Source organism: Lissotriton helveticus, chromosome 6 (genome assembly GCF_964261635.1).
Source record: "Lissotriton helveticus chromosome 6, aLisHel1.1, whole genome shotgun sequence".
In the NCBI taxonomy this organism is placed as follows: Eukaryota; Metazoa; Chordata; class Amphibia; order Caudata; family Salamandridae; genus Lissotriton; species Lissotriton helveticus.
In genome coordinates this window covers 1,943,618,253-1,943,642,711 of record NC_136067.1, presented here as the reverse complement: position 1 = coordinate 1,943,642,711, position 24,459 = coordinate 1,943,618,253, and the positions used below count along the sequence as shown (strand labels likewise).

At 45.5% G+C, this 24,459-nt stretch overlaps 1 protein-coding gene across 1 annotated transcript in view; it reads right to left on the bottom strand.

The window, feature by feature from the left end:
• Positions 1 to 4,337: 4,337 nt before the first annotated feature.
• The window catches only part of LOC144761973 (brain and acute leukemia cytoplasmic protein-like), a 475,374-nt gene continuing 455,252 nt past the window's right edge, over positions 4,338 to 24,459 (bottom strand). Inside the window, exon 4 of the mRNA XM_078647142.1 lies at positions 4,338 to 4,695. Within this exon, the coding sequence (XP_078503268.1) occupies positions 4,543 to 4,695 (153 nt within the window). The 3' untranslated portion in view covers positions 4,338 to 4,542. The remainder of the gene's footprint in view (positions 4,696 to 24,459) is intronic.

Genomic DNA, 24,459 nt, shown 5'->3' with positions numbered 1-24,459 from the left:
CACTTCACCACTGCTAACCAGTGCTAAAGTTTGTGTGCTCTCTCCCCTATACATGATTTGATTGAGATATACAACATTGGCATATCTAATTTACTTATAAGACCCCATTAAAGTGTACTACATATGCCCAGGGCCTGTATAATAAATACTACTAGTGAGTACGCAGCACTGATTGTGCCACCCACTTAAGTAGCCCTTTAAACATGTCTCATTTCAGAGAATATGTGGGCAGTTTACAGTGCAGTTTCAACTTGGCCGTTAAAACCCCTTGCCAAGCTTTAAACTCCCCTTCTATTTTCTATAAGTCACACCTAGTGGGTGTAATTAAAAGCTAGGACATGTACTTTTAAGTTTTACATGTTCTGGTAGTAAAAACTCCCAAACGTGTTTTTCCCTACTGTGATAGTATAACATTGGAGATTCATTGATACATTGGTAAGCTGTAATTTCTAACAGAGAGAAATTAGATCTCTCATGTTAGTACCTATGTAATGATAATAATACATCCTCTTAAATGGCAACATTGGATTTATGGATGCTATTTTGAAAATGCCACTTTTAAAAATGTAGGCATTATTCTGCTCTTTGCTATTTGGTACTCGCTGCCTGTCTCTGATCACTGACTGGGATTGGTCCCGGCTGGACTTTGTGTACTCCCACTAGACAGCCACACCCAAAGAGAACTTGGGTGTGACTTGATGGATCATTCTGGGGGGACTGGAGAAAGGAGCTGGGCCCATCCTCACACTTACACCAGAGTAGGCAGAGTCCTGTCTGCACATAAAGGTCTGCATGCCCCCCTGTGGTGAGTCTGGAGCCAGAGCAGGAAGGGAGGACCTATGTGCACTTTAAAGGCCCTTCTTTGAAGTCACCCCCACTTCAAAGGCACAATTGGGTATAAGTATTGAATAACTGACACCACCAAGATGGTGGACTTCTGGACCTGAAACCACTCTTCAAGGAAGAAAAACGGATGTGCTAAAGGACTGCTGCTCTGCTGGATTGCTGCTCTGAAGACTGCTGCCTTTCTCTGTTGCCCTACTGCTTGCTGGTCTCTGACTGGATAAAAACTGGACCTTCACTTGAACCCAAAGTGACTCCAAGTGCTAGATGACTAGCCTTCTCATCTGAAGTCTCAGGGACATAACAGACTCCCAATCCTGCTCCTGGGCCATTGGAAGTGGGCCCACAGTGCTTGATTTAGCAAACTGATGTATCTTCTGCTGCAAGAGCAGAATTGACACATCACCACTGTTGCGGGAACAGGACTGGTGCATTGCACTCAGAAACAGCACTTCGCCATCGGAACCACCACATTGCTGCCACTGCAGAGAGGAGCTTGGCTCATCCCCTCGACTGTGTGGAGAAACTCGGCACAGCGGTACCATTGCATCTCGAAACCAGCGCATCACCATCGATGCACGGAGAAAATCGATGCTTCACCTCGACTGCCTGATCAACACCGATTAACCACTTGGCTGCAAGTTGCATCTTTGCTATTGTGAACAGGATTGACGTACTTTTGTTCAGTGGGCATTGCGGGGTCCCTGTATCCAGCCCACGCTCCTTCACGGTTGACATAAACTTTTCAAATTGTCCCGGTCCAGCATGACCAGATTGCTTCTAAGCGCTATTTTCATATTTATTCCTTAAAAATTAATATCTCTGCTTCTATTATTGGATTTTACTTGTTTAGATCAAGTTTTATTTATTTCCCTAGTGTGGAATCTTTTTATGCAGTGTTTTCACTGTCTTACTGTTTGTAGTGTTGCACAAATGCTTTACAAATTGCCTCTTAAGTTAAACCAAATTGCTCTGTGCCAGGCAAAAAGAGGGTGAGCACAGGTTAATTTAGGGTGTGTTTGTGACTTACCCTGACTAGGTTTGTTGTTACTTTTTGGCCAGGGCTTACACCCCAGTCAGCCAGAGACCCAATTTCTAACACTTATATCTCCTTTATGTTGATCACTCTACATGTTAGAAAAATGCATTAGGAGGGAAAGCAACCAATGCTCTTCATTATTGAAACTGCTGCTCTAATTATTCTCTGTGACTTGCCTTTTAGCTTGGCTGCTGGTTCTGGCAGCAGACGTTATTAGATCACAACTCAGCTGTAATAAATTATTAGAACATTTGAATGTTGACAGCTCCATTGAAGACAATGGATATTCAGCAAGCTATAAACCCCAGTATAAGCCAATTGCTGTCAACATTTCAATGTCCTAATCAGCAACCTCTGACTCTCCTGGTACCATGCCTCTCCAGGATGTGTGGATTGTGCAGGGAAATGACCGACGCAGAGGCTATGGATGAGGGCACACAGCTAGCCTTCCCATCCCCTTCCTCCCGTAGCTCAGAACATCACTGGAGCATCGGAAGGAGAAAGGTGGGACTTCTCTGAGCTCATGAATCTCCCTCACCTCTGCAAATTGAGGGAAAACAGTTTGGCTCTGAAAATTGAGGGAAAACAGTTTGGTCAAACCAAGGGATATTAGCGCTGACTTTTGCCTCTTTTCGTAGCTCGTGGTGTAAGTGTTTGATGTTTATTTTTGGGGCTGTGCACGCACAGCAAGGGCTGTGAAATACACTTGCACTTCAGAGGTGTGAGGGGCCATTCATGCCTCCTCGCTCCCTATTATAGGCCCTCACATTCAATTCTGGCCTACAACACTGCAACTTGTTTTTAAATGTCAATATTACCAGCTACGGTTGGCTGTACAGCTATATTACAATTGAGCAATTATGTAATGTCATTACTACAGGTGACTAGCAACATAACATCTCGACTATATTAAGGAAATTGGAGTCCTTTTTACTGGGTTGTAGGTTTTGCATTTATGTATTACACGTATATATACTATATAGGCAAGTATTAAATTACTGTTCTTAACTCTCCATGAAGATGTACATATTGATGAAGTACATATAAGTGGAGTTACTTATAGTAAACTGGTTCATACTAACATCATTCATATTTTGGTAGTCAATATTCTGGCTATGATATTTAGCAATCAGTTTTCTGGCACTATTACCCAGACCATAGAAAAACACATCTTTGAAATCAAATGGAAAACTTCCAAGCATAAGGAGAGACAATTTAGAATGCACAATTCAAGTTCAGATATTTAGTCTTAAAGTCCAGTCTGGACAGCCTAACAACAGATCTGGAAGATCGAAAGCGCAGCTACAACCTGCCATTCTGGAGCCACCATTATGTCTCGAAATGTGTTACCATCTAGGTCAATACAGTCATCAGGAAGACTCTGAGAGGCAGGGGGTCAGGTGATGCAGAGTTTTTGAACTTCAGAAAGATTTGCATAGTTGTTGGCATAAGAAAACACTTGGAAACTTACTTTTGATCCACTCTCCCAACATGCATGTTGAAAAGTATTGCTAAGAGTGAGGAACCTTGCACCACTGTACACTACATCCTTTGGATCGGCATGGTGACATAAGCCTATTCAGCTACCTGCAGCCCTATTTGTATTATAGTTTTCAGCAATCACATGATACAGAGGAATGGTTTTTATAACTTTATTTAAAATATATATCTCCTTGAGATCCCACATTGCTTGGGAGAGAGCTCAAGCACAGAGATAGCTCACAGACAAAGATCATGTTCTTAACATTTTGGCACTTGTTGATGCTGGCATAAAACAGTGAATGACAGTGTGAGTTCATGAGTTAAATAAGCCAAGACACATCAAAGCAGTTATTAAAGTTCCACAAATGTACCTGATCAATATAGACATTAAGGAAGTTGGAGCAATTATTCTCACTACACAGCGGGCATAAACAGTCTATGCCCAACATGTCTTCCGACCACAGCCTGTGATTGTTTAATATGTCTGGCTTCACTTTCAGTGAAGAGTGATAGAGTGTTGAATGGTATGTTTGGCACATCACTCCTTCTAAACTGAGATTCAAAAGGAATGACCCTGCATACATATTTGATGCATTTATATAAGTTGCAGATTTTTCTCTTTGGCTGACAACATGAGCATTTTTTCACAGTGCATTTGAGGACAATTCTAAAATGTTAGAAGTTACCTATGAACAAAGAACCCTGACATAAAGCATTGATGTGTTCAAATGATATGAAAATGCAGCGAACAAAAATAATATCAATCAGGGTTGGTAGTCTCAAGGCGCTGGGGGGGGGGGGCGGCCCTCCCCTATTAGGCAAGAACTTTGTGGGAGGATAGTGCTTGTAATATTTTAAGACATACACATTTGCCATTGGACTACTTTCAAACTTAATGAAAACTTTTGATGACATTTTTGTTTTTGTTGGAGGTTACAATGTTTTCTTCTAGGTGCTGTATATTGTGTCAAGGGATTGTCAAAGATTTAAAATAGCATAGACAAACATATTGAAAATCCTCTTCAGGTGAATATTACACATTGAGAAAGAATACAAAAAGCACACATAAAAAATGGCAGGAGAGGCTCTACAAGCTAAATCAATATTAATGGCTATTTCTGGCTACCACGAATGGACATCACTATAACGATAAGGACCATTGGGGAAAGTTCAATGTACTATTCGTCAGCTTTGTCTGTAGGAGGCTTCGTCAGCTCAAACGTTGTGCGAGATGTCTCCAGGACTTTACCAGACTTGTCTATCTGCTGAATGCTCTGCGTCACTGTAATGGTGACCTGCTTCGTAGACATACGATTCGACTGCCACTTTGTCTGTGAATTGTGAAACAAATGGTCAGTAAGTATGACAAATCAGAAAATCAACACAAAAAACAGACATAAGAATGTTAATAAATATTCGGGCTTTAATGTATTTAAAAATCCATCTTACTGTAGGTCTCTTAAACAATTTGCATCCATTTTAATCAAATATTCTGAGAGCTAAGAATTTTCAAAGGATATCTGACCTAGTTTATTTTCAACCTGTAAAACTCATCTCCATAGGAAATTGACAATTTTAAGTAATCTTCTCCCCAGCATTCGTTGGATGGGCGTGATCCAATTTATTAAACTGCAGTTAATTAGAAGGGTGTGGATTTGATGTGTGGTCTATGTGGGAAGTGTTTTGGTGTTGTCTGTAATGGTCAGAGTGGTACTGTCATTATGTAACATGCAGCTCTTCCTCAGCATGTGATGTAGTGAAAGAAATAGACATACCATTTTTTACAGTTGGAAGAGCTTAGTTGCAAGCTTTAACATATCATGTTCCAGTGCTTCTATAGCTGTGTTTATCCATGCAGTGGGTCCATCCATTAAACATTGTTTCTTCTGAAACATTTGTTGAGGAAGTGCCAGTTATTTATCCACTTCCTGATATTTTGGTTGTTTTGGATGCTTATTGACTGTGCCAGGATGGGCTTTCATAGTTTTGCCCTCATTTAATATTTTTTTAATAGATGCATGCCTTCTTGTACGGCATGTTGGCCAGCAAGTGTGGCAGTTTAGGTTACAGGAGCAATTCTGTGAGTATCTTTGAAGTTTTATTTCCACAAAGGATGGACCAATGCCATAGCTGACCCTGAGGGCAACACAGTATACACTGAACGAGGAGTGTCTGTCCATGGGTAGCAAGTGAAGCGCTCGGTTGCTGTTGTCTTATGGTGTAGATGTAGTAGTTATCTAGCTTCTGCAGTTTAATATTGTAAGTCTTTGGAGTAGGAAGAATGGTGCTTTTAAATAATCAATTTTAGTACAGCAGATTAACAGGAGCATCTGTGGGACACCAAGGTATGAGAAGGCAGAAAGGAATTTGCTTGGACTAGATGGTGAGTATTATGACTTGGTTAATTTGGGAGGTGTAACTGGAAGAGGCCCGAGTTGCCTGCAGTTCTTCCATTCTTTGAATGATTTGAGCTCTAGGAGGTTTCTCAGAATCCATTGGTAAACAGCTTGGAGACAGCAGTTTTGTGCCAAAGGGTCTAATTTCAAGATGATCTATGTGTCATTGATATAGTAAGTAACAGAATGTTACGTTGAAGGACTAGATGAGGTCTGGTAGAGGGTTTAGGGTAGGCCCAGGTGGAATTTAGTCCACAAGCAGAATTGGGAAATTTTGGTGACTCAGCAATTCTCTGGATCATCCTAATCCATCAATCACCACTTGGCAGAATTTTTTCCCCATTTGAGCAACGAGATGACCACAGGAACAACGCAAGGCTTCAGAAAGCTAGGTGGTGAGTGCAAGTGATATTTGGCATCCCATAGTGTGATTCCCGGTTGCTGAAGGACTTCCGGCAAGATTTTATGAATGCAGCAGTCACGAATGGTCACAGTAAGAGAGATGCACGCTGAGTAGATTTTCTACTCAAGTGGCACAAAATCAACTATAAACTAGAGTGGTACTCTTCACACTGAAATTTCAGCATGCAAAGTGCTACCGACGCTAAAACCAGGACTCAATCAGTGCGACGTGCTTTGTCCGCCTGTTGGCAGGACTCAACAGAATATTGTGGAGATTTATGTAACTCTGCGTGATTCCGTGGAGTGAAGTTCCACAAGTTCTGCCAGGCCTAGCTTAGGGAGGCACTGAAAAGTGATGGAGAGATGATTAAGCGTGGAGGTACGGCAGAAATGGTATGGAAAGAAGGTGATGGGAAATGTAAGAGTGAGAAGGTGCTTAATCTTTTAGAAGAGCAGTAGGAGATCCAGCTTTAAATGGTCCCTTGAATACCATCTTACTCTAGTTTCAGTTAGGGTTAGGAGGGTTGGACATTGTTGTGGGGAGCATACCAGAAAGGAAGTACAATAACAATGACACAATTTCAGTAGAGGTTGTCCCTGATGATGGAGATCATGGCGGATTCAGTATTTCTGCTAGGGAGAAAGCCAGATTAATGTTGAAGAGCACATTCATTTTTCCATGCACTTAGAGATGTGAGATGGTCAGGTTTGCTTTAAACCTGATGCATTTTCGGTGGACACAGCATTTCATTGAGAATGTAGCCAGCTGGGTGTGTTGTCTCAAGCACAATTAGGGAGAAGCTGAGATCCTTTAGTCAGGTAGGGTTTTGTGTTGTGAGATCTGGCGAGTCAAGCAGAATAATACAATGGCCTACAATACAGAGATTTTTGCTGTTTACACTGATGGTGGTGGCTGGCTTTAGGACGTTATCTGTAAATGCTCAGCTGTAAACAGGAGTTCTATGTAGGAAAGTGCCTTTTTTTGCATAGTTGCCCCCACTTTTTGCCTAATGTTAATGTATTTTGACTGTGTGTGCCCATTGATCCTGCCAATGAATTACCCAGGGCTATGTTCTTTCCCTAAACTTTACTGTTGCAAAACCCAATTGGCAACTCTCTGGCCACATGTAAGTCCCTTGTAAAAGGTACCATAGGTACCAAGGGCACTGTGACCAGGGAAGGCCTCTAAGGGCTGCAACACTTATTGTGTCACCCTTAGAGACTCTGTACCTTTACACACACACATACTGCTATCGCAGTCTGCATGTTTTGGTGTAGAACAAAGTGAAGAGTCGACATGGCACACATCCCTGTGTGCCATGCCTACAATCCACTGCCCTGGCATAGGTAAGCCACCCCCTAGCTTGGTGCACAATACCAGTAGTGAGGGTACAGGTGCATGAGCCCTGTACCCCTACGGTGTCTAAGCCAATTCCTAAGACATTGTAAGTGCAGTAATGCCATAAAGAGTATTATGGTCTGGGAGTTTGTCATTACTAACTCCACAGCACCATAATGACTTTACTGAAAACTGGGAAGTTTGGTATCAAACTTCTCAGCACATTAAACCCACCCTGATGCCATTGTGGGGTTTAATGAAAAATGCACTCAGAGGGCATCTTAGAGATGCCCCTTGAAAAACGACCTAACTCTAGTGTCCTGGCTGGGTGACTGCTCACCAACTGCCACCACCAGACATGTTTCTGGACCCCTGGGTTGAGAGCCTGCCACTCTCTGGGTCCTGAAACAAAGCACATCCTGGGATGAGGTGCCAAGCCTCCTCCCCCAGGATGGACAGGGTCCACGAAGGAGAAGCTTCAAAGGCTTGCCGTCTTTGTGAGCTACCCCAGCCATTTGCTGCTCCCAGCAACTGGCCGCCACCGGTTATGATCCCCACCCCTTTGGGCGGGAGAATCGTCAGGAAAACCAAGTTAGGAGGAGAGGTGTACCCACCTTTGCCAACCCCACCCCTCAGGTGGGGGAGGCAAGGTGAAGCACAACTCTCAGTCCTCGCCATCTTGCAGATGGGGAGATCCAGCCAATCAGAGTGAGGCTTATGCCCCCTCCCACTGGAGGGTGACATAACAGGGGGTGTGCCCACTACAAGGGAGGGACCCATTGGTCCTGACCTGTGTCTACCTGTAATGCCCCTAAATGTAGTATTTAGCGGCAACCCTGAACCTTGCCTCCTCAGACAAGAAGAATCAAGAAGAAAGGCCAGAGCCAGGAAGAAGAAGGACCGAACATCCATGCGGAGAAAGGAAGCGGAGTACACCAACTAACTTGGCCCAAGCCCTACTGGCCTGTCCCAACCTCAGACACCTCCAACAGAACCTCATTGTGTCCTGCAGCCAGCAGTCCTTGAAAACCTGGAGAGCCTGCCCTGCCTTTGTGACTCACACAAATGTTGTCTCCTGTGAGCACGAGACTTGCTCAAAGGTAACAACTCTGACTCCGGCTGAGTCTGTGAGTCGCCAACAATCAGCTCTGATGGCGACCCAACGCCATCAGGAGGTCTCCCCAGTGAACCTAGCTTGGCTCCCAATGACCCCTGATCCTCAACAAGCTTCCAAAACACACCTGCAGCCAACAACAGGAAGGTCCCCTCAACCACGACCGAAGGCGATCCCCAGACTGACTCCGTAACCAATCCGGTCCAAGAAACCAACCGTGACCGTCTGACCGACTTTGTCCCAGAACGCTTGCGCTCACAGGACGCCGACCACCACATTCCCTATTCACCTGATCAGCCACTGACCGACTTTGAGGGATCCCCGACCAACTCTGCAGCTTCAGCCAAGACCGCACCCTACACCCGGCCACAACTGAGCCGCTGGAGGTTTAGTTCTTTTTGACCATTGGGCCCTAAAGTGCTGACCTTGACTCCAGGACCTTTTTGGTCTCCAAGCTGGTGGCCTGCTTTCCCGCAGTCCCAGAGCCCACGACCGTGCATTGCCCTTTGGTTAATGTGTGGTCCCTGCAATCTGCACCCAGCCACCTCTGTGCCGCTGGTGGTACAACTCGAGGGCCCATCTCACTGAAGCCTACTCACGGACCCGTAACCCTTGTTTTGTTCACTCAAGACTAAAATATGTATCGTGAGTAATACTGCAAAACAATAACTATACAATAAAATGTATGATATATTTTCCTTTCCCTTAGGAAAATGCCCCAGCCTAGTATCTAGAGATACCTGCCTGTGTAAGAAAAGCAATTCTAAAGTAATTCTGACTGACTGAAAATACAAAGTAAATCTATTGTAACAAAGTCATTGCATACCAACTGTATTTAAACTGCATATGCTTGCAAAGCATTTTTGTTATGCTGACCTGTACCTGGCCTGGCTGGTTCTAGAAAATAAATATAACTAAACTTTATTTTTATACAAACCAATTAGTCAGAGTTCAGTCCTTGAGTGTTTGAAATCATTTCTTGCCTCAGTAGTACAATAAATGCTTAGTACTACCATCTGATAAGGCCTTACTGCTCACCCACACTACCACAAATAGAGAGTAAGGCACTATCTACTTTTGCCTCTGCCTACCTTTGGGGTTCCACTGGACTCTGCGCATATACCTTAGTTTGGTATAGTATATACAACGCCAGCTTCCTACAGTCTGTATATCAGCAAGAAACATTATGAAAAAAATGCAGCAGATGAGACATGAGTCACAATTCACTGTGTCTGTAAGGTTGGATGATTTCTGGTGAAGGTTTTTTACATGGTGTAAGAAATTGGGAGTGTTAGTAGTATTAGATGAAGTGCGTAAGTATCCACCTCAAATAATAATCACTATCCTTGACTGTGTGAATCTGTATAATCATTACATTAACCTGAGCTCCACTCCGTGGTAGAAATGGCAAGGATCAGATAGGCTTAACATCGAAGCAATGTGTAGAGTATTTATGGAGTGCCAAAACAGTAACAAAGTTGAAACACAACACAATAAACCCCTCCCCATACAATTTAGAAGACTAGTGTGAATTTTAATAAATAAAATGACACCAAAAAGGCAGAAATCCAATAACCGCAAGTTAAAGCCAACCTCGATGGAGTGCAGGTCAGATCCAGAAACCAGGTTCGATCTGGTTGAAAGTTTTACCTTCAGCTTAGTCTCTGAAATGTAAGTCAGAAACCCTCAGTGGATCAATGCAGTAGGCTGTGACAGAAGAGAGTTCAACGTCATTGGATAGCCACTGGATGAGCTCTCGGTGAAGCCACTGTCTTTTGGCGGGAATCCTTTGAGCTGGAGAAATTAGAATTTTGTACCAAAAGAAGGTCTGTCACAGGTCAGATACTTTTTGTATCTTTAAACCGTGAAACATTCTATCTTCTTACTTAGTCCCAGGTTCCAAGTAAAGTTAGTAGAAACACACTTTGACACCATCTAAGGGTCCAGGACCTTGCGGACAGCACTTGCTGATCAAGACTCGCTCCAGCAGAGGCAAGCAGCAGGATCCAGTTGGAACTGATCTGCTAGGCAGTTGCAGAAAAGGCATTTTGGTACTTGCTGTCTCTCTGTGGCTTGAACCGGAAGTCAGCCTTATGACCCTTGGAGTCCACTTATTTGTCTGGGTACAAGAGGGAGAGTAGGTCCTGTATTCTAGGCTCTTCTCAGATCACAAACAGGAGGTCCAGCCCTCTTCGGCTTTTCCACCGGTCCAGAAGGTGTTCGGAGGAGAGTACTTTGGGTGGCACATTCATGCATAGCATCAACCAGTGACTTTGTGTGACTCCTTACCCCTCCTTAACCAAAAGGGTAAAGGTTCCCAGGGGCAACTCTACCCACTTTTGCAGCACTTCCTTTGTGTTCTACTGCATACAATCCCAAAATAGCCCTCTTTGCCTAAATATAAGATTGTGAAACCCTCTTTTCCATATGCATAGCCTGTGTGGCCAAAGAAATGAGTAACTTCTTCTACGGGGTCACTCTAAACCAGGTCTGGAAGAAGCCCCTCTCCCACTGAGATTGGTGCCTGCCTGACTAGGGCAGCAAAGGTGGAGGCCGGCCCAGGTGTTAGCTATGTCTGCCTGTAACAGGTTGTGCCTCTTTGAAGTTACTCAAGCTCAAAGGCTCTGCCCACAGGGCATGCTTTCAAGTGAAAACAAACCTCCCCACGCAAAAGGCATTTTTTCACTCTTATGGAAGCAAGCTCACACCTCATCAAGTGAGTTATTTAGCAGCCAGGTGACAGTTGGGGTTCATCCAAATGGGCATCCAGAGGCGTTAGGCAGAGAAAAGGTAATTTTCTAAAAGTACTTTTTGTCTGGATTTTTAATACAAATCCAACTTCTCCAATGAATTGGCTTGTAATAAACATTTCAAAAAGTCCAAGAATTAAATTTGTAGCTGCTGTCTGCCTTATGGGCAATAAGGCCTATTTAGGCATGGCATATTAATATTTAAAAGGAATGTTTAGGCTTTTCACAGATTGAATTTGCAGTTTCAAACTACACACCCAAGCCACCCATAGTAAACCTGCAGTAGTGGATGGCACAATAGATCCACTTGTGACTTTTAACTTACAATCCCTGTGTATACCTTTGTATAGTACATTAGCATTAAATAGGTAAGTTAAATATGCCCATCAGAAGTATGCCAATGTCCTCATGTTGAAAGAGGGAGAACAGGCACTTTACCATACATTATCAGGGACTAGCAGCCTGATTCATGAAGCGAAATAGCGCCCGCAATGGCTGCGAAAACGCAATTGCGGGTGCAAAACACGGAATCGGCATTCAAGTACGAAATAGCGAAATCGCAAAAAAATAATAGCGAGCGGAATAGCGATTACGCTGTAAAAGTCGCAGACTCCGGGAAGTCGAGCATTAGCGATAATGAAATAGCGACCAACCACGGAATCTGCGAATTGAATAGCGAAACGCAATATTGTCTCAATCGGCATTCATGAAAGAAATACATTAGCGAAAAATCGCTAAATCGCACATTAGCGCGGCGCAATTTAAGGACAACTCAAAGCAGGTGGTAACCATAAAAGCCATGATTAACCAAAATTTGAAAAACTGTTAGCCAATCACCAACAGGTCCAGGCCTGACCAATCACACATAAGGACATTCAGCAGCAGCAATAGGCGTTCCACAATGCCTGGGATGTACATGGTGGTGAGGCGGCGAAGGCTACAGCGAGCAGCACGGAGGAGACGCATGAGGCAGGCAAGGATTTACCGGCAGCGGGTCACCTTGCTGGGGCAAACCAGAGAACAGATTTATGCCAAATACAGGCTGAATAGGGAAATGATCACCTGGCTGATACAAGAACTCGACCCCATCATGCAGCACCCAACAAGGCGAAACAATTCTGTGCCCACACATGTGCAGGTATTGTGCAGCCTGCACCTCCTGGCATCCGGCAGTTTCCAGGGCATAGTAGCCGCTGCTGGGGGGATTTCCCAGCCCACCATGTCACGCTGCCTCCACACTTTTGTTGACGCCATGCTCACCCAGCTCCACCGGCACATCACATTTCCCACGAGCCAACAGGATTTGGACCTCACAAAACTACAATTTTATAATGTTGCCCATTTTCCCCATGTCCTTGGCTGCATTGACTGTACCCACGTCGCCATCTGCCCACCAGCTGGCACGGAGTATATGTACCGCAACAGGAAGTCGTACCACTCCCTCAACATACAGATGGTCTGCAATGCCAAGACCATCATCACTGACATTGTGGCCCAGTACCCAGGGAGTACCCATGACTCCTTTATCTTCAGGCACAGCGGACTCCACACACGACTGATCAGGGGAGAGTTTGGGGAAGGACACCTACTTGGTAAGTACACTTTGTCGACAATGTCACATTGCTATGAAGTAACTGCGCTGCACAGGCAATCAACATCTGCTCCTCTCATTCAGGTGACAGTGGCTACGCCCTACGGGAATACCTCCTGACCCCTTACCTCAACCCTGCCACACCTCAGCAACGCCGCTACAATGTTGCGCACATCCGGACAAGGAACTGTATTGAAAGGACATTTGGCCTGCTCAAGAGCAGGTTCCGTATACTGCACAAGACAGGTGGGGCCATGTATTACAGTCCTGCAGCGTGCTGCCGCATTGTGGCTGTCTGTGCAATGCTTCATAACATTGCAACCAAGCGCCGGATACCAGTTGACATCTCAGGCAGTGAATCTGAGGGGGACGACCGGCCAGCAGCACATGCGCACCATGCACGCGGGGAGAACCCAGCTGAAGGCCACAGACGTCGCAACCACATCACAGCTAACAATTTCTAGCCCGCCCCCTTCCCCCACCCCACATATCACAATTGCATGCAAACTGTAATGATTACACAAGGCGTATGTGTGCACCAAAATAAATGTATTTGTTTGAATCACAAAAATAATAAATGGGTCTTCGTAACAACTATTTACAAAATGCAGTATTCATGCATACTGCATGAGACGCTCCATGGCAGGCTTAAGTTCAGCCTGCGCCTGTGTCCCTGACACAATGTCATTGGCGCCTCCGGCGCACAATTCCCAGACGCCTGGGAGCCTCTTCCTCTTCCTGGGCAGCCGGAGCTGGGGCAGCCCTTGTGCTGCGCCTAGGTGGGGGGGCCTGCGTGGCAGAGTGGCTGCTGACACTAGAGGCACCCTCACTAGCATCATCACCCCCCACAATTGCCGGAATCACAGGTGCGTGCAGTGCGGTGACGGCGGTTGTCAAATGCTCCAGCACCCGGGTAATATCCTCGCAGCACTGGACGAGTTGGTGCTGCTGGGTTAACGAGCGCCGCGCAAGCAGGGTGGTGGCATTTGCCGAGGCATAATTGGAGCGGCTATAGGTGGACAGCCGGCTCAGCAACTGGTGGTGGCGCCTGCTAGCAACACTTCGGTGCTTCACCAGCGCAGCAGTGTTGTGTTCCATAGCCGTCGCCATGCGGTCAATGGCCGCCGTCATGCGGTCCACCCTCTCGCCCACTCCCGCCACATTGCGGCCGATCTTCTGCAGCTGGAGCTGGATGGCTCCTTGCTGCTGCGACTGGCGCTGGTGTAAACGCAGCATGCGTCACTCCACACTCATGCAGGCGTGGAAATGGCCATTGCCCCTCCTGGTGGTCGGCCGCTGTGTAGCGGATGTGGCTGGCCCAGATGGTGGTGGACGAGCTGCAGGTCTTGCAGCAGCTGGTGTTGCAGGTGCGGCAGGTGTGGTGGGTGGCCTGGCCTTGGCAGCCGGTGGGCCTGAGGCGGATGCAGAAGGCAAGGTGGGTGGCCTGGCCTTGGCAGCCGGTGGGCCTGAGGCGGATGCAGCAGGCAAGGTGGGTGGCCTGGCCTTGGCAGCCGGTGGGCCTGAGGCGGATGCAGAAGGCAAGGTGGGTGGCCTGGCCTTGGCAGCCGGTGGGCCTGAGGCGGATGCAGCAGGCAAGGTGGGTGGCCTGGCCTTGGCAGCCGGTGGGCCTGAGGCGGATGCAGCAGGCAAGGTGGGTGGCCTGGCTGCTGGTGGTGGCGCTGCCGCAGGGGCTGGTGGCTGGGTGGCAGGTAGGGATTCCTCCTCCTGGGCCTCCTCGTCGATCAGCAGCCTCTCACTGTCGCTGCTATCTCCCGCACCTGTGAGGGTAAGTGGATACTCATTAGGTGCATGTGACTGTCAGACGTGCAGATGTTACATGCATGCTGGGTGTCATTCCCTGGGTGGCTGTGTATTTGCGCACTTTGGAACCTTTCGGGCCGCATTGTGGTACTACTACATTGTGGACATACTACGTCTCCCACAATGCTTCAGGGCATTTCCTGATGCACGGCATGACTAAGGGCCAATGAGTGAGCCTATTTGGTCAGGGGCGGTCATAGGGGACAGGGTCGCAGTCGCATGCCACTTACCTTGGGTGTCTTGGGTGGGGCGGGAGGAGTCCAGAGGGGTCACGCCAACACACGCCTCCCTCTCCAACGTGTCCTCTACCCGGTCCTCCAGGGGGGTGTTGGGTGGGACAGTCGGTCCACCACCTCCGGTGCCTGATGCCTCACCAAGGCGCTCCGCCACCCTCTCCTTGGCACGCCCTCGGAGGTCGTACCACCGCTTTTTTAATTCCTCCAGGGACCTGTCCGCAACGCCCACAGAGTTCACGCTTGCGGCAATCCCCACCCAGATCCTCCTCTTCTCCTGCTCTGGGACCCTCCGGGAGTTTGCACCAAACAGCTGGTCGTGGTTGGCCACCACACCCTCTATGAGGTTCTCCAGCTCCTGTTCGGAAAATTTCAATTTGCGCTTTCGGCCAGCGCTGTTGCTGGGTCCGGGCTGCGGGTCGTCTGACATAGCGGTCGCTATTTCGGCGGGGTCGGGATGCGCAAACGGCGGGTTGGTGGCAGCTTTCCGTCGTGGACAGTCGACTGATAGCGTCACTGTGGTGTTTGGGGGTGGGATTTGGCTGCTTCCTGGTTGTGATGTCATCAGGGTGCTCGGAATGCGTCTTCCCGTTTTCCAGATCCCGCGAGAATGCAACTCGCAATCCCGTGCAATCGGGATTGCGAGCGCAATCTCGTGCGATCGGGATTGCGAGTCGCAATCCCGATCGCAGGTAGCCGGAAATAGAGATTATTCTGCGTTTTTTGTGGGTCGCTAACGGCTTTAGCGCCCGCATGCGAGTCGCTATTTTTTCTCCGAAAAGTACATGAATGCCGTTTTGCGTTTCCTCAATAGCGAGTCGCTATTGATCGCTATTAGGGACACGCAAAACGGCCCGTACATGAATCAGGCTGTAGGTGCACAGAGTTGTACAGCCACTGAATCTGGGTTGGCCCCATGCAAAAGATTGACATTGCCAATATATGGGGGAAGACAATGCCCTTTTGAATGATAGGGCTTGCATCCTTCCGGCCTGGTTTAGGTGATTAACTTTTTGTACGTAGCCACATTTGAGAAAAGTATGTGGATAGAGTGCAGTTTAACTTTCCACTTCAAGACAATTTGAATGATATTTTCCTGTATATGAGTCTGGAAACTCTTTTATGCCTAAGCTCCTTGTTATAAACCATAGAACATTGATGTTTACTGCAATGCTGTCTACTCTCCATGGTCCTTTGATTAATCTCCTTTGTACACCCCCAACATGCATGGAAGCACCCAGCGATTTTGAGGACTGCTCCTGAAAATGATTTTCTCACTAACAAGGCTCTTCTAAACCCATAATCTCAGTACCCTAAAGTATCTGCCTATTACTGGGCCATACTAACATTAGTTTTTGGTAAAGGCTTGCCTCAGGACCTAATGATTGCAAAATATAATTTGCAACAGGATAATTTTCTCACTGTTTTTGAATACCAAATCTGGTACTTTGATCTTAGAAAATACAGAATTATCTGCTTTATTGAATTTTGACAGCATTTCACAATGTCTCTGTTGGCTAACCACAAGAAAGCTTTCTGTTGAGATGTGTTTAGACAGAAGGCTTTTTTTAAGTTAGCTGTGAAGTCCGACAGGCACAGAGTCCTATCGGTTTTCCTCCAAAGTTGGTGAAGGTGATTTCCATTCTCCAAACACTCGTCCAGGTATGTTAAAACATGCATTGATTTTTACTGCAGATGAAAGTCTATCAACAATAAACATTTAGTGACAGTATTAGTGCAGAATTCTTGCCTAAGAGCTGTATTAAGGACTGATGATATTTCCCACCATCGTCAAAGCAACGGTATGCTGCTTCTGATATATGTCTATGTTCTGTTTAGGGAAATTTCTGGTACTTATTTTTGTTGTAACCTTATTTTTTAGGGTTTTTTGTTCTCTCCCTGTTTCAAGAGGTGAATAACACCATGCAAAGTCTGTAGTCCATAATTAGGAATTGAATCATCTCAGGTCTAGCATTCATACTATTGCCATCCTTTTGGTAATGTATACTCTCTGTTCCACACACACAATAGCTCCTTTGAGGAAATTCTAAACCCTCTCCCAGCCTGGACATGTTGTCTTTCTTCCTTTGAGTTACTCTTGGTTTGTGAATATGGTATCTTTACAAATACAATGCAATAGCTATACATGCTGTATGTAGGTCCAGATTACCTGAGGTTATATTCTGCCACCTACAGTACAAAATCTTCCAACAACAAGGCTTGGAGGATCAGCAGAAATGAATCCCTGTGCATCGCAGGTAAAAAGCCTCCTAAGTCTTGCATTGGACTTATCCTTTTAGTGGAAAGGACATTCTCTGGGTCATAGCACTGTGCTGAGTTTAGCCATAGTGAGGATGCACATGCTGTTGACTGACCAAGGTGCCCTTGTAAAGAGTACCTGGCATCCATCACACTGATGGCGGCTTTCTGATTTGTATCCCCTTCACTAGTCTTGGGAATATACACCTCTTAACCACAAAAGATAATCCCCACAGTAGGAAAAGTCAAAAATCCACAGCCAAGAGTGAAGTCTTAATACGAACCCTATTGGCATTTGCTGCATGGCTGAACTTTATTTTATTTATTTTTTATTTAGAAGGTTTTATAGAACGCGAACAAGATCCTTGCGGATATCAGAGCGCTTTAAAATTAACAAAGTTGATTATACCAAACGAACAGCAAGACACAATATAGAAAACAAGCACAGGATAAATAAAATAAAACACAAAAGAAAAAGTCATAAGATGCCAAAGCATGGGATCATAGTTTTTCCAAGAACATAAACAGCGAGTCTCTGATGGAAAAAGTTCAGGGACGGGTACAGTGGTCAAGTAAATTTTGCCATGAGAATCGCTTTTACTTCCTTTTTGAAAGATACGAAAGAAGAATTCAATCTGGTTTCAGGGGGAAGAGAATTCCAAATCCTAGGTGCCTTCCCAGAGAAGGTTTGTTTATGGGTTTTTTAATTGAATCTTTGAGATTTCAGTAGAAACTTATTGCATCAATAGGTGCCTTAAAGAATGTACTAGAAAGCACCTGGACTTTTTGCTCTATGACAGTTCTTTTTTTCTTTTGTTGATTATGCACATCTCATAGAAGGTCCTCAGAGTCATCCAGTTGTTGGAGGACATGCACCTAAATCTCTGGTGGTTGTCTTGGAGAATGTCCTGCCTTTTTCTACGCTATAATTATTAATCAAGCAATGCATGAATCTTGGTGCACGTTCCAGCATGACACCTAAAGGTGTTTCTGTATTGCGGGTACCGAGCACGGGCATCGTGAACCCCCTGCTTTAGCAGCTACAGCAGTGGTGGGTTCTTTGTGGGCCTCTTCTGTCTGGACCTCCGCAGACAAAACCTCCTAATAAAACATACAAAGAAATACAGCACAATAGAAGAGCATGCAGGAGCAAGGATGAACAAAAGATGAGTAAATAGAAAAGGTAAAGAAGCAAGGAAGAAGGGATGAATTAGCTGGTGGATAAATGAGTGGGTTACTGAATGAGCAGGTAGACGGATGAGTGAGTGAAAGGATGAGTGAATAAATAGGTAGGTGGACAGATGAAAAGATGGCATAATAATTGGATGGGTGGGTGAGCAGGTGAAAGGATGGCAAAGTAAACGGATGGATGGATGAGTGAGTGAGTGAAGGAACAAGTGGATAAACAGGTAAAAGGCTGACAAAATAAAGGCGGCAGTGGATGGACATGTGAAAGAATGGCAGAGTAAAGGGATGAACGGATGGATGGCAGAGTAAAGGGATGGATGGCAGAGCAAATGGATGGAAGGATAGGTGAATAGACAGGTGAAAGAATGTCAGAGTAAAGGGATGTATGGTTGAGTGGGTGAAAAGATGAGTGAATGGAGAGTAGAGTGGATGGATGAGTGAATAGATGGCAGATTGGATGGATGGGTATATGGCAGAGATTGGCTTGATAATAGATTTCAGGTTGGATGAATGGATTCATGGACTCATGGATGAATGCATAGATGGAAGGAAGAATGGATGGATGAATAGGTGCATGGACAGGTGAAAGAATGGCAGTGTAAAGGTATGGATGAGTGGGTGAAACGATAAGTGAATGGATGGTAGAGTGGATGGGAGTGGCAGCTCGCAAAGGTAACACTGTGCGGCGGGCTGGGCTGGGTGGGGGGGTAGTGGAGTCCAACATACGACAGCAGATATTTATTTATTTAGTTATGTTTACTTTTGCCGTCATATGTCAGACTCCATTACCCACCCAACCCATCCCCGCCCGCCTCGCTTCACCACAGCTTTACCTCTGTGAGCCGCCACTGGTGGATAGATGAGTGTAGAGATTGCAGAGGATGGATCGATGGATGGGTAGGTGGCATTGTGGATGGCTTGATAATGGATTACAGGTTAAATGAATGTATGCATAGGTGGGTGGTAAAGTGGATGGATGGAATGATAAATGGATGATGGATGGAAAAGTGAATTGATGGATGATTGATGGATGGATGGATAGATGCAGGGGCTGGTGAAATAATGGCAGAGTAAAGGGATGGATAGGTGGACAAGTTGATGTACTGTTAATAAAGATGGCAGTGTAAAGGGCTAGATGAGTTGGTGAATGGATAGTATAGTGGATGGATAAGTGAACAGATGGCAGAATGGATGGATGGTTAGATGGCACAGTGGATTGATCATTGATGGCAAGGTGGACAGATGGATGCATGTATGGATCAATGGATGGATTGATGGACAGCAGAGTGTATGGATGGATGGATAGAAAAGTGGTTGCATGGATGAAAGGCACAGTCAATAGATAAACGGATGAATAGATGGCAGATTGGATGGATGGAAATGATGTAGCATGGATGCCAGAGAGGATGGGTGTATGGCAGAATGGACTGCAGAGTGGATTGATGGAATGGGAAAAGATTGATGGATTAAAGCATGAATAGATGACAGAATATAAAGGTGAAGTAATGGATAGCGCGAGTAAATGGAAGTGTGAAAGGATGAATGGATAAATGCTTGGATGGACCAGACGAGGAATTTCTTCTATTGAGGATTGAGCTCACTGGCTTTACTTGCTTGGTGCCATCAGAGCTTTAATTCAAAGTGGGGGGTATTTAATTTTTTTAGCTACTTCCCTGGTACTAAGTCACATGCCTTCCTCCAGAGCATTGGTGTGGAGGGTAGTGCATCTTTTTTCCCATTTTTTCGTCTCTGCCCAGTCTGTTAACACTCTTTAGCTGCTAGAAGTATGGACTTAAGACCTTTGTTACTGAAAAATGTCTGTGCACCTGTTTTATGCATACAGAATATGTTTTTGCACACTATTTTTTATCGAAATCGGAGTGTTTAGCTTCGGACAGACGCGGCGGCTGGACCCTGTTGTGCTGTTTCGAAAAAGGGAGTGCTTGTGCCCTGGTTTTGATGCCATTGAATAAATCAAAATTACCAAATATAGAATAGGTTAAGGTTGCAAAACATTTAATTAAAAGTTGTTCTGGTGTACGTAGGTCTAGTGTGTCAAAGTACGGCTGAGTAGTCTGCATTTAGTGGTATAGTCACAAGAACGTGCGATAACTATCGGCAATGTCAGTCATTGCCAGAAAAGTTAACGCCCCCTAACCCTGTATTTCATCGCCATTTTAGCGTGGCATTATCAAGCCCATGCTACATGGCGATAAAAACATGGACAGACGATAATATTATCGAGATGGCAATAGTAATTCCGGCGTTAGCCGGCAATACCTGGGGATTGGCACAGCAGCGTCAGAAAAGTACCATCTTCACTCCAGGCGATGTTGCCATGAGAACAGGCCCCTCACTATTTCCAATAACATTCTAGGCTTGCGACCTTTCCATGTACCGCCATCTGACTTCATATTCAGTTTGCATCAAGTGTTGGCATCAGAGTGGATCTTTGCAGACATGCGGCAGGGAAAGGGCAGGAGGGCAGGATCTCTGCTCTGGGTCCGGTGGGAATGGACTTCCCCTGAAAGCAGCACAGAGGTCCTTTGAGGAAATGGGTAGGAATGTCGGTCACAAAAAGCAAGCCCGGTTCCGGCTCAGTGATGCCTGCTTGCTCTTTAATGGTAGGAGCGTTATTATTCCCACATTTCCAGCCTGCTCAAGTTTCACCTGAAATGCTATACACAGGGATATTCTCTGATTTCCATGTTATGCAGTGGAGGTCCGTGTTCTAGCTTCGGCCTCAATCAGTGCTGCTATGTGTATGTCCGGGAGGGGAGTGGGGGGTTGGGGGTTGTGCCGGTGGGTGTTGTGGCCATCATGGGTGTCGGAGCTGCATGATCATTGTCTCCATGGCATCCGTGGGTCCTCAGATGTGGCTCTTGGCTGGGCTCCCTTTCATGCTTTGGGTAGTCGTACTGCTTAGCACCAGCAAAAGGCAGGTATAAAATCCCTGGTGCTATCGCGGCTTATCACCTGTTTTTGGTTTGCTTCACAGATCTGGCAGTTCATTGTGAATGTGGTGTTGTGGTTTTTTTTGTGTGTTTTTTCACGGGAACGCCTACTCTGCATCTCATTAGTGTTAGTTGGTGGTGTCCACCATGCAGAGACATTTTGGTACAGTTATCGCGGGAATACTGGCGATGTCTGCAGTTTGCACCGGCTTGTGAATGGGGTGTTAAATCTATCTCCACTTTTGGTGAGTTAATGTGGAGATAAATCAGAGATAAGTCCTTGTGAATATGGCCCCTAGTGTTAATTTCTAAACACAAAGCACCATGCTGATCATAGAGGTTGCACTCACTTTATGGTACAGATCACAACATTTCCTCACAGTGGAATAGAATATTATAGGTTACGCAAAGCAATCAAGGCAGTTCTAGAGACCTTTGTTACTCACTCATCTACCCAAGTTCAAAATAAGGAGGGAGGGGTCCCACTTCCCATAGGACAGGACACCAAAATAAGACACTTCTGTCAAGAACAGGATGCCCCTGGACTCCTTTTAAAGCATACAAGCACCTTTCATTGTCATACATGCACCATCCAAATCATCAACATTCATGCGAAACCAACAAAGTAATATAAAAAAGAGATTTTATACTATTATATTTTATTCTATACTCTCCTCTTCGGATTCAGAATATACAAATAAAAACACATTCATTAAAAATATACATATCATCAACTGTACATCAAATGATCAATGAAGACTAAAACAATTTTAAAATGACACAATCAAAAAGACAGTGACAAATCTTGGAGACAAAAAAACTAATTTCATCAATTTGGCACACCAAGTCTTACAACTAGATACCCAAGGTCAACACTTTTTCATGTTATCCTTTCTTCTTAGTGACCCCTGGGGCTGTTTGGGTGCTTAAAGAATACAAAGCTATGCGTTTCGGTGGCCCAAGATTTGCCACCTTCTTCAGGCTTAACGTGACAAATCAGTGTCTCCTCATGCAATAAACAGGGAGAACTGTAATTCCCTTTGGTATAGTTGTTTCTCGACTCCAAACCACACTAAGCAATCAAGGGAGCTGTGGCATACAAATCCTCCCTTAGTAGTATTTCTTCTAGTTATTTATATTGAGCGAGGGCAAGAATGCGAGATACAAACAACCTTTGCACGTTCCCTTTTTAGGACTACTGTCACCCACCGCCACTGGAGCCGCGGCGACTAGATTCCTATATGGTCAGTTCACCTCCACAAGGGGTCTGCCAAGTCTCTTATGATCAAACCAACTGCCGGGACATAAGAAGTCTCCTAGCCTGCTCCAAACACCCTCGTTTCTGCTCAATGATGGCTCCAGTGGCGGTGGGTGACAGTTGTCCTAATAAGGGAACTACCTGCTCAATATAAATAACCAGAAGAAATACTATAAAAGTGAGGATTTGTATGCCACAGCCCCCTTGATTGCTTGGTGTGGTACAGTTGATGATATATATATATATTTTTTTAATAATTCTTTTTATTAAACAAGGCATCAACAAAAGACACAATACGGAAGAATCCCATTATATATAGCGTTACTTTTACAGTTGGGGGGAAGTGAGAAGCACAAGTACATAGTTGTCAAGAAACTTCAGGGGGATGAGGGAACATCAATAACAGAGTCTCTAGGGGGTACACAAATAACCCCTCTGTACTCGTTCCACTCACCCCAGATTAACGCTCATTTTCGAGGATGTGCCCTTGCCACATACACTGTTTTTTCCCGAAACATACTCCAATCCATATCCGTCTTCCATTCCACCAAGGTGGGTGGCAAGATTGAGCCCCACTTTTGTGCGATATTTCTTGTAGCCACCATACAGCCCAATGTGACCCATTGTGTTTGCGCGGTAGTAAGATCAGTGGGTTCCCCTATATTAAGGAGACATCTACGCGCCTCGGGCAGCAAGGCTACACCCGTGACTTCATGAATGATATTGTGAATTTCCCCCCAATACTGGGCTATTTCTCGGCACTCCCAAATAATATGAGAAAATGTCCCCATAAGACCGCACTTGCGTCTACACAATCCCTCATCCGCCATCCCATCCGAACTAATCGGGGGCCGGTGACATAAACCCTGTGTAAAATCTTCAACCGTACAAGTCGTAATCTTGCAGGAATAGCGACAACCTTCGGGGAAGAGATGGCCGATTGCCAGTCTTCATCATCTAATTCTATTCCATCTCTCATCCACTTATCTCTCAAATCCTTGAGCAAATCAGTTCTATTATTAATACATTTTGTGTAAATCAGTGAAATCGTTCCCTCCGGAAGATGACCGTCTAGGATTCTATCTTCAAGGGGTGATGCCTCCGGCAACTCTACCTCCGGAGGCAGGGCCCTCTGCAGTGAGTGTCGAACTTGCGCGTAACGGAAATATTCTGAGCTGGATAGTTCAAATTCATCCTGCATTTCCGTGAATGTTTTAATCCGCCCCCTGTTCCATACATCCCTGATAGTCGAGATTCCTATCAGTTCCCACTTGTCAAAGCCCTTTGTGTTCCTCAGCTTGCCCAATTTTTCTGAGTCAAACAGAGGGGTAGCCAGTGTCAGCCTGTCCCTCCATCCCAAGGAGTTCGCTGCATCATGCCAGATCTTCACCGCATGCTTGGTTGGCCCTGTTAAATTTAGCTTTCTTGGCTTGGAGTAGAGCACCCTATTGTAACTGCCCCCCGGAATAATCCACCTATCCATTGCATAGCCTGGATCAGCTGCGGGCCCATATGTTGCATGATTAATTGCAGCCAGCTGGGAGGACCAATAATACCGTTTGATATCTGGGAGGGTGATACCTCCATCGTACCACGGGAGGGTCAGCTTGGCCAAAGCAATACGAGGTTTCCCTTCCCATAACAGGCTACGCTGCAATGCCTCTATCTCGCAGAAATAACTGGCAGGCACTGCATCCAGGGTATTCTGAATGGCATAAAGAGAGCGGGGTAGGGCCATCATCTTAAAGAGGGCCGCGCGGCCCACAAAGAGATCGGAAGACTTCGCCAAT